Raw genomic sequence first — 11645 nt, 5'->3', positions numbered from 1 at the left:
AAGAAGTCCCTCCGTTTGTTCTTCTTTACTTTTTCCTTTTATCTTAGTTTTTCTTTATTGTCTTCTGATATTTGACTTCGTTCAATTGTCCTCACGAGCCAAACGAACTTAAGTCTAATCATCTTTTGGCAAAGTTTACATTCGCGTTAACCACGAACTCACGCATAATCAGCTCCGGAACGGACAACGCAGAAGCTACAACAACGGACAATTTGAGCTCAGCTACACACAAGAGCCAGATCAAAGCAAGTATTTTCTTATATCGCAACTTAAAAATTGCTGTTTAAGGTTGTCTAGGCTATTCCACTTTTGTGAAATTATCCAATGACTTGGAGTCTCTCGCAAAGTTAACTGTTTGAAAATTGTCACTCTGAGATCTGCCTTCGTTGACTCCCTCTCTCTCTCTCTCTGTTGACTCCCTCTCTCTCTGTCTCTCTCTCTCTCTCTTTCTCTCTTTCTCTCTCTATCTCATTACTATTTTCGTTTGATTATCTTGTTTAAATTGTATTGTTTGTTTTGCTATATACTCATATTTACTCTGTGTGAATTGTAGTTATGTACTCTTTAGTCCGCTTTTATTAAATACAATAATTTGCTTGAATTGAACCGTTTTATTGCTCATCAAGATCGAAGTCCCTGAATCGTGTGATCTAAGCTACAAGCTTTGTTTTCTAGTAATTACTATTCAGTAATCTAAATACTACAGACACATAAAATATTGTTCTTCCTGATCAGAAGATTAATATTTCTTGGAGTTTGTAAGAAGGGTATTTTTATTGATATTTGATAAGGGAGTCTAGCATCCAGTTCGCGGGACGAACAGATTGTCTAGATAACTTACATTAATTCTAGTAAAGATTACCTTTAAATGATTAAATATTCCCTCTTTGGGTAATTTAATATTTGTAAGCAATAAGCACATCATATTCATAGACTCATGAATATTCACTTCATTTGAGTTAATTATTCCCCAGAAAGTGATTGTTGCTACATATTTTTTGGTGGAGATATTTTGGGCAGCGTTCAAACTTTGTTTTTGGTGAGCAATATTCATATTCATATTCATGCATATTTTTGGATGTTAATATTATGCACGCGCATTTTTGAATTGTGAGTTAAGTCGTCGCGCTTCGAGCGAACTCCTTTGGCACAAAAGCCAGCTGTTCAGCACATTAACAGTTTCTAAAAAGAAAACCCATAGTCACTGTTATTTTTAATGAAAGTACACTGCAGTATAATGTTAAAAGTCTCCTGTTAAGAAAGACCAAGATCTCTCTGCAGTGAGAACATTTTGATATTAATAACCCGCCTATTAAAGACGAAGAAATCTCTTTTTTTAGGACGAGACGTAAATCTGATCAGAGCGAAGTTCCTTTGTTTCAGTCGTTAAAAGGCCTTGTAATTACTTGTATCGTTATTGAATTCGTGGTAAACCACAGTGATATTCAAAAATAAACGATAAATCTCCTGGTCTAAAAATTGGCTTAGCTACCCGATTTTAAACCTAAAACATTTAAATCATAAGTGCTATTTTGATAAATGTGTATGGGAGTGCAACAGACGGACAATTCCTGTTGCTCACATTTGCGTGTTTTTGCAGCGAAGAAATCCTGCCTCACGCTCTTGTGTATATATAGCACCGCAAAGGTCCTAAAACCTTTGTCTGTTTGTTTAGTTGTGATTTTGACGCAGAAAATCAGCCGACAAACGCTCAGATTCTAAATCACATTGAGGTTGTCTGTAATTCCGCTGACTAAACACCAGAGGGCGTCCTTTACGTATTTAGAAGTCTCAAATTACGCTTCGCCTTCTGATTTCAGCCTGCATGAGTGCAATTACGCCATCTCGTGGCCGTTTCAGATAATGCACTCTTACTGCTTATTTTAAATTTCACTGTGGTTGTTGAATTAGCCTGTCTAAATTCTCAATAATTATTTGCATTTACAGCTTTGCTCGTGCGAATATTATTTTATGTTAGACAAATTTTCCTGCCTTTGACTGTTTACATTTACTTTGAGTTTGGTTCGAACATTGATTTGAATTAAAATTTAATTGTTTAATAGTGTAAATTAAATGTCTCAGGTAAACCACTGATTGACCTACTTAGAAGGAAGTGAGCCATCTAGTGGCCGTCTCCTGTTAAGTCGGTTCACAGCGTTCAGCTCTCTGATCTCTCTCTTTTCAATTCTGTTTTGAATTGCATGTTTCTACTCTTACCCCTTTTGATTATTTCATAATTATTAATGATACCTTACTGTTATCATTGATTGTTATAGGATATTATTCAGATTTTCCTTTTAATTCTTCTTACATGCTTATTTTAAATTTCAATTTAAACCAGTTTTGAATTTTTAATTTGATTTAAGTTTTCTGCTCACCTGGTGAAGCACAGAGAGGGAGTACGCCCCCTTGTGGCGAAAAACAGCTACTGCGTCCTCCTCCTGTGTTCCATACTGTCTTTTCCTCTTTTTTTTTTTTTTTTTTTTTTTTTCTTCTCTCTCTTTTGGATTAGGTTATTTTGGATAGTTACCATCATTATCATAATTACTTTTTTTGTTTTATCATAATTAGGTACAGCTGTTGCCTTTAATTTCTACATATATATTCACTCAGTTGATGTTAAACAAAACAAATCTTAATTCACTTTAAGTTTCCTTTGTTCATCCTTTGTGTATTTGATTGTGGAACTCCCTTAATTCACTTTAAGTTTCCTTTGTTCATCCTTTGTGTATTTGATTGTGGATAAAACCCATCCACTTATTATAAGGCCCAGAATATTAGATATTCCCCCGGATATATTTTTAAGTGTTTGGTCCACTTTTCCTCTCTAAGCCACACCCTTTTCCTAGGTCTCTTACTCCCATAGCCACACGTGCTGTAGGCCCTAGCAGAAACTTTTGCGAAAGGTAGCAGGTTTAGCCCCTTTATTTTCTTCCTAACACTTCCAGCGTTCGTATTCATTCCATTTCATTGCAGACCAATTTATTTGGTGTTTCTGTTTTCACTGTGCTCTTTCCTATCTTCAGTTTTTTTTTTTTTCCCTTTTCATGCTGTTGTGATTTTGTTTCTTACAGTTCACCGAGAGACCCCAAGGAGAGCTAAGTAGTAGAGCGACAACCGAACAGCCGGTGTCACCAGGTGACCCACGAGGCTACCACCTGTCAAAGTCTCTATTTTGGGCCGACCCGTAATTGAACCCGTCTAACTGTCTGCATCAGTTAGCCGAAATTCTTATAGACGGCATAGCCCGTACGATAGCTCGTTAGCCAGAAAACAAACTTGCATTGGCCTCTTTGTGTGTGTGCTGTGTTTCTCTCGTCCGCAGTGAGCCAGGATGTCCCGTTCATCCAGTCCCGCAGTCCCTTGGGATCAGCTAGCGACATGGCTGGAAACGATGACGACCCCCTTCCTGCCCACAGACACCAGTGACCTGCATCACTTGAGCCAAAGACAACTGGACACTGAGATGGACCAGCTGATGGCACACGATCCGACGCAGAGTTACCCCCACAAAGAACTCGCCAGGATCACCGGGACCCTAGCTCACCTCCTCATCGCCCAGGCACGGCTCAGCGAAAAGAGCTACCTCGACCTGGAGCAGGAAGCTGCAACTCTAAGACTTCAAGCGGAGGAAGCCCGGAAGCATCAGGCTCACACCCAGAGCCGTCTAGATAAGCTACTTCTCGAGACCCAAGACCAGCACGAGAAAGAGGATGCCACAGACCCAGGGCTACAGGAGGAAGTAGACAGACTTCAAAATGCCCTGGAGAATCTTCGTCTGGACACAGACCAAAGAGAACATTTGGAGAGAGAAGCCCGAGAGGGACTCGAGGCAAAGCTCCGACAAGCTGAAACCCTCCTTGAAAGGGCTGAAATTGAACTGAAAGAAAGAGATGCTAAAGCTAAAGCCTATGAAAATCACCTGAACATGGCCCGAGCTGAAATCCATGATCTTACACAGCATAAAAACTGTCTAAAAGATGAACTTGACATCGTTCACAGAGAACTGAAACATTCTTATAGACTGCAAAGTGAACAAAAAGAGGAAAAACACTCCACAGAGTTTCCCCTGGCCAGTGGACCCAAGCCTTTCAGCCAAGAACTTAGAGCTGAAAAAGGGAGTGAAAGCCTGCTTTTCAAAATGTCACCAACCAGCCTGCACGAACCCCTGTCAGCAGCGGGGGAGGGAAAACCCTTCCAGAAAGTCCTGGTCACCAGCCACAGACACATGGCTCCCAAAGAACTGGACAAGCTGGCTAGAAACATCCCTACGTTCAACCCAGATCCTGCAGGAGGCCATGACATTCACGCTTACTTACAGGACATAGACTTTCACTTACAAACTGTCGCCAACGTAACCACTTGGGACAAACTGTACCTGCTCAGAATTACGTCCAGTCGTGAGGTACGCAGTTTCTTAGACCGTCAACCAGAGACTGTCAAAACAGACTACCAGCAACTGCGAAAAGCTTTGGTGCGTGAATTCTCTGATCCAGAATCAGACCAAGGGTTAGTAACCGCAATGGACCTCAAGCAAGGTCGACTTGAAACCCCACCAAATTTCTATAACCGACTGCGACGTGCCTACTTCGGAGCACGAAATGAACCAGGCATGGAGGAAGACATTAACTTCCGAACTTTGTTTCTTCAAAATCTCCATCCTACTGTAAGCCACCATTTGGGAGTATTAGCGTGCCCGCGTAGCATGTCAACGCAACAGTTACGCGACTTAGCCCATAAGGCTTACACCAAACAAAAGACTGTGTCAGAAAAGACTGTAAAACACCCAACTATTTGCCCTGTCTCTGAGTCCTATTCAGAGTTGACCCTAGAGGGCGCCCAACCGCACCACAGTTATAGACCCAACAACCGAGAGTCAAGACCGTTCCAAGCCAGCAGAGGGCAGCGTGGTCGTGGTGGTGCCCGTCCGAGGCAACAGAACGACCGCTCTGGAGGATCCTGGGACCGGCCTCGCCCCTCCCACAACCAAAAGGGGGAGGGCACCTGGGAAGCCAGCCGGCGACTCAGAAATAGCCGACCTACAGCCTCCAGAACACCAAGCCCAGGGAGCCGGGAGGGGGAACACTCTCAACGTGATGCTTGGAAGCTCAAGGCTGAACCCACATCTAACAAGGAAAGTGCAGCCACATCCAAAGCTGCAGAACTTCTGAATGTACTGAGAGAGTTCCTTAAAAAGAAACCTCACAAGGAAGACAAGAGGGATAAACCAGACACCGCATGACTAAACCTTATGCCTGAAACCAACACCCTTCCCGACGTCTCAGCAACTGAACCTAGCACCCAGAACACTGTTTTGCAACCACAAACTATTGAACTAGCTGTTGCATCATCAAACGACAGCAGCACCCACTCAGTCCAGGTGACGTCTGCACCTCCTCACCAAGAAATCATCATCCCTCACACTGAGGTACCAGAAAGTGCGGTTTTGGTTATCTGTACCCACAACGAAACACACAAGACATACCATGACTGCTTATCGATCGACACACAAGCCCCAACACCAAAACTCCTGGGGAACCTGATCGAGAAGGGAGTGGCTCGGAAACTCTACCTAACTATCACCTTAGAAAAGGAAATGAGACTCGAAGCCCTTGTGGACACAGGCTCAGACCTCACGTTGATTTCGGCTGAACTATTTGATAAGTTCAAATTTGAAGCTCAAAGACAGAATCGAACTCTTAATTTCCACACTTGCGAGCTGAATGTACAGTCATACAGCCAAAATGACATCCAGCTTAGAAACGTAGCTCCCATCCACCTGACTATCGGTCCTATGAGCCTAGTACATCCTATTTATGTCTCACCAATGAACACTTATTCATTTCTCATCGGCAAAGACCTGCTAGATCGTTTTGAGCCTTTACTAGACTTCAAACAGCTGAAAGTCTGGGCTCAAGTGCGAGATCCTCTTCCCCTCCAGCCACACAGGTCGCCGGCGCCAGACTGTCAGGTCACCGAGGTCAGGGGAACTCCCACAGAGCCAGACTGTCAGGTCACTGAGGTCACGGGAACTCCCACAGAGCCAGACTGTCAGGTCACAGAGGTTATGGGAACCCCAGCAGTCAGCCATGGGTACGCAGCCTCAACTACAAGCCAAGGCTCAAGTTCGCTCCTCTGCACCTTCAAGGCCACCAAAGACTCTGATACCTACAGCCCCAAGGTCAAGACCGAACTGCAGCTGCATGATGTAACCACAACGGACATTATTCTGGCCATATGGGCAGACAACTCAGCCATTAGTCTCTCCCTTTACAACGCAATCATTGAGAAGACACCGGACCTTCCGTATGCCAGCAAGCGCACCCGTTTCCCCTTGAACCCACACCCATCCTCTATGGTGTCTGCCAGAGGAATCTGCGCTTTGTATGTGAAATGGAATTACCGGTGCCTGACTCATTATTTCCTGGTCGTTCCGGACCTGCCCCACGATGTTTACATTGGAGCAGACATCTTGATTCGCCTCAAAGCTCATGTGGACATCTTTAATGAAGTTGTATGGGCCCCATTGACTTTGCAGCCACGCGTTTCCATCAACCATGACAACCTCATGTCAGGACAGACCATCCCAGAGGTCTGCACCTTAGTCAACGAACAGGAAACGGTGGTACCAGCTTACACCAAAGGGGTCGCTATTCGGCTCAACATGCGATGTGGTCAAACCTTAAACCACACGCTGGGTTTCTTCCAACCTTCGCCTGAATGTATGGAACTCGGACTCACACTGGAAGCCACACCCCTCACTGAAGTGTCATCTCGTGTTGTCTACATCCTTTTCAACAACTGCACGGCAACTGACATCAACATTCCCAAGGCCTACCGGCTGGGATGGCTAGTGAGCCATGACTTTCATGACTTTGAACTTTTACTACCTGTCATAGGGCCCATTCCACCTGCACTGATACCCGAAGGCAGTATAGACAACACATTGTTCACTGCACCCTTCAAATTCATCGCCATCACATCTGTAATGTCAGTGACCAAAGACCAGGTGTGCAGAACGGAGCTGACTGAGGACCAACACCTTGCAGTATACACAGTCTCCCACCAGAGCGTCGGTGAGACTGTTGAACCTACTACACCTCTCAATACCAAACTGACTGATGACACACCGACGGAGGAGCCTTACCCAGGTTTTGAATCTCAAGTGCAGCAAATTCTACAAGATGCTAATGCACTTGAGAGCGATACGGATCGTCAAGGACTCAGACAAGTTCTGTATAAGTTCAAAGAATCCTTTGCCAAAGACTCTTTAGACTGTGGTCTCACCAGCCTCCACACGGTACGCATCCCTACGCACCCTGATGCTCCTCCCACTTTTGTCAAACAGTACAAGATTCCCATCGCCTCACATGAACCAGTGCAGGAGATCATCGAATCTATGCTTGAGAAAGGTGTCATCCGTCCATGCAACAGCACCTACTCAGCCCCCATCTGGCCTGTCCTCAAACCTAACGGCAAATGGCGACCCACCATTGACTACAGGAAACTGAATCAACAGGTGCCGCTGTCACGATGGCCCATGACCCAGCTAGAACAAGAAATACCCCGAATCAGAGGAGCCACAATCTTCTCTACACTTGATGTGGCCTCTGGATTCTGGACCATTCCGGTGCACCCGGAAGACCAACACAAGCTGGCGTTCACATTTGGCAACCGACAGTTCACCTTCAACAGGTGTCCGTTTGGCTACGCCAACTCACCAGCTGAATTCAACATCTTTCTGAACAAGGCCTGCCCAGATGCTAGAATGAGAGGTAACCTGATCTTTGTAGATGATGTTCTCATGAAAAGTACAACGGTGGCCGACCACCTGAAAGAAATAGACTATGTTCTGAACCAATTATCCACCGCCGGAGCCAAGATCGCCCTCCACAAAGGACAGTGGTGCCGAACTAAGGTTAACTACGTGGGCCTGCTCATCGGATCCCAAGGCATTGAACCACAGTCGAACCGTATTCATGCTATTCAAAACATCAAGCCTCCCACTAATGTCTCTGAGCTGCGGAGTTTTCTAGGGGTATGCAATTACTCTCGACAGTTCATCGAAAACTACTCAGACATTGCCAGACCTCTGACAGCTCTGCTAAAAAAGGACTGCCCTTTCGTCTGGTCGAAGGCTCAAGAACACGCCATGAAAGAACTAAAAAGACATTTATGCATAGCTCCATGTCTTGCTTACCCCGATCCACAAAAGGAATTTACCTGGAAGCTGGGTTTTCTGACCAATGTCTCAGTGCTGGCCTGTACCAACGGCATGACCAAGACAAGAAAGTGGTTGCCTATGCAAGCAAGACACTGCTTCCACCAGAGTGTAAGTTCTCAGACTGTGAAAAAGCTCTGCTCTGCACTGTATGGGCCATTCAGCGATTCTCCAATTACATTGGAGCACAAAAAGTTATCATAGAGACTTGCCACCAGCCAGTAATGTTCCTCAACAGCCAACGAATCTGAGATGGCGTGGTCACCAATTCACGCATAGCCACATGGTTAATGGCTCTCCAAGGACGCAATGTTGAGGCACGGTATGCACAGAATCACAAGTCTGCACTGGGCAATGGCCTGGCTGCATGCCAAAACTGCTCTGATAACACACCTGCAGAAGCAATGGGCGTGCAAGAACCCCAACAACAACAACCAACCTGTCACAGGTACTTTGAAGAGAATGCGTGTCAAGGCATGTTCACAGCCTATGTTGATGGATGCTCCTACAACCACGATGGCATCCTTAAGGCAGGTGCAGGAGTGCTGTGGGTCAACGACCAGCCGTGCCCCCCACAACACTTCAAATTAGGTCCCCAGTCTTCACAGTATGCAGAAATAGCAGCCATTCTCATAACTCTGCAGATCGCATCAGCCCATGACATCAGAGAAATCCTCATCTGTACAGACTCTAACTATGCCAGACTCAGTTTTGTGTGCCACCTTCCAGGTTGGAAACAGAATGGTTTCAAAACGGCAAACAACAAGCCAGTCAAACACCAACACCTGTTCCAGGAATGTGATAACATCACAAAAACACACAATATAACTGTGTACTGGAAGAAGGTAAAAGGACACTCGAAGTTACCAGGTCTGGACAAAGACCTAAATGATCAAACTGACGCCCTCGCCAAAACAGGCGCACTACATGGGGAGGTGTGGTCACCCCCAGAACCCACACCCAGCCCCAATGTTGCAGTGTTAACCCGCAGCAAACGACCTTCACCTGTGGCAGTGCCCGCCTCACAGCCGCTATCGCTAACTCCACAGATTTCCAACAACGACATTGCAGATATGCAAGCTTCTGACACTGCCATAAAGACAATTCTTAACCACCTCTCTGACCCCTCCAACCACCCTATCACGCAGGCTGAGCTCACTGATGACTCGTGCCTCCGACACCTATATAACACCAGACACATGCTGCGCGTACAGGGCGACATTCTGTGGTTTGCACCTGATGACAACACAGCGCCACGGCTCGTGGTGCCACGATGCCAAAGGGGGATACTACTAATGTACGCCCACGACACACCATGTGCTGGACACCACGGTACCAGAGCCACGTATGACACACTGACACAGGTGGCATTTTGGCCCGGCATGCAGCAAGATGTGGCAGAGTACGTCAGAGAATGTCTTGTGTGCTGCCAGTTCACACCAGCAAACCCAAACCACAGAGCCCCACTGCAATGCAGAGGGATCACGTTCCCGTGGTCAGACCTTCAAATTGACTGGGTAGGACCCCTGCCCAGGTCAACAAGAGGCAACAAGTACTTTCTCACTGTGGTGTGCCAGTTTACCAAGTGGGTAGAGTGTCTGCCAGCACCCAATGACACTGCCCAAACCACGGCATACCTCCTGATGAACCATATCTTCTCCCGGTTCGGATTGCCACTGAGAGTCAACTCAGACAGAGGTACCCACTTCACGGCCGAGATCATGCAACAGATCTGGAAATGCCTAGGGGTACAAGCTAAACTTCACATCAGCCACCATCCAATCGCGTCCGGCCAGGTAGAGAGATCGAACCGAGAAGTGGTCGCCATGCTTAAAAAGTATGTGTCTGCTAACCAGAAAGACTGGGATGTGAAACTACCCCTTGTGCTGATGGCCATCAGAGCCACCCCGCAGGAATCAACAGGGGTGTCCCCTTTTGAACTCATGACTGGGCGGCAGATGACACTGCCACTACACTTGCTGTATCAACCAGGAGACTCCAACCTTGTCACTGCTTACACCACATTCCAGTATCTTGACGAGCTCCATAGACACTTGAAAACAACTTTTGCTTTTTGCCCAGCAACACCTGCAAAAAAGCGCTGAAGGCCAGAAAGCATATTATGACCGGAAAGCATCACACCAAGAACTAAATGTGGGCAACAGGGTCTTGTATTACAGCTTCACCCCGCCATCTCAGACAGGCCCCCAGCGGCTGTCAAAGAAATTCCTACCACACTGGACGGGACCCCATGAGATTATGAACAAACTCTCCCCAGTTGCGTACCAAATCCAGCTAAACCGGAGATCGAGAGAACCAGTTCTCAAATGGGTCCACCGTAACCAGATTAAGAGACATGTGGCCACTAGCAGAGAAAGACAGGGAGGGGCCAATGCAAGCTAAACTCAACCGCCACCATCGAAGCGGAAAGACTGTCCCATCCTTCTTCAAGAACTACAACTTCACCCTAGGTCCAGAGTTAGAACTATGGATTGAAAAAAGGGGGCCTCAGCTCATTGACATTGCTCCCGTCGACGCAGCCCTCCAAGCCTTGTCTCGATCAACCATCCTGAACACCTCACCTGTTGTCCAAGCCTGGACTGCAGCTGACACAGCACTGTGCATCTCCATGGTCATCGGCCACACCCTGACCCTTGGTGTGGCCTTCATCCTATACAGGAAACTCAACGAGATGCGAACCTCTGCAGCCAAACTCAGGACAACCCTGACTGGAGGTCTCCGATGGAAACCACGGAGGGAAGGTACCACACCAGAAACTGATACGGACCTCATCGAGCTGGGTCGTCAGCCCTAACAAACACCTGCTCTCCGACCGTCATGATTCACCTGCCATCCGACCATTGTGATGGGGTGGTCCGATAATGACCACAGGGCATCATCCGACCACAAAGGGGGAATGTAACACTAATGAGCGGATGGTATTCAACCATCTGTTTCATATTAATGAATCCTGAGTCTCTAACACGTCCTGCACTCAGAGAGAAGAACTTCAAAAAAACAAAAAAAACAAAAGATAAGGACTTTTGTTTTTTCGACATCCTCCAACATAAAACCCCCCCTCGGGCGCCGCGATGTCGATAACATCTCAGCCCTCGTGACATTTATTACACCTTCGAGATGATCCAGAGACACTCTCGTGAGCATCAAAGGAAAGAAACACCCGCCCTTTTGGTCACAGCACGACGACATTCCAGACACACACACACACACACACACCCACACGAGCATTTCTGGCTCACACATGAACACTTTTGATAAACTACCTCTAAAATGTATTAAATGTATCTCTTTATGTGCTTAGATGTCTTCACGTGATATAGTGGAATAGATATAATGTTTACTGTGTGTTTAATCAAACTTTATATGCCTGTAGTTAGGAACAACTCTGTATCTCTGTATCCCT

At 46.2% G+C, this 11645-nt stretch overlaps 1 protein-coding gene across 1 annotated transcript; it reads left to right on the top strand.

Annotated features, from left to right (window-relative positions):
- Positions 1-2777: 2777 nt before the first annotated feature.
- LOC122148223 lies at positions 2778-5290 on the top strand. The gene has a single exon (XM_042774550.1). The coding sequence runs from the start codon at positions 3335-3337 to the stop codon at positions 5240-5242; it is 1908 nt and encodes a 635-aa protein (XP_042630484.1). The 5' UTR covers positions 2778-3334; the 3' UTR covers positions 5243-5290.
- Positions 5291-11645: the final 6355 nt, after the last annotated feature.

The sequence above is a fragment of the Cyprinus carpio genome, chromosome A17, assembly GCF_018340385.1.
Source record: "Cyprinus carpio isolate SPL01 chromosome A17, ASM1834038v1, whole genome shotgun sequence".
NCBI classification, from domain to species: Eukaryota; Metazoa; Chordata; class Actinopteri; order Cypriniformes; family Cyprinidae; genus Cyprinus; species Cyprinus carpio.
Note: the sequence above shows the minus strand (reverse complement) of the source record. Positions and strands in the feature narration are given on the sequence as shown.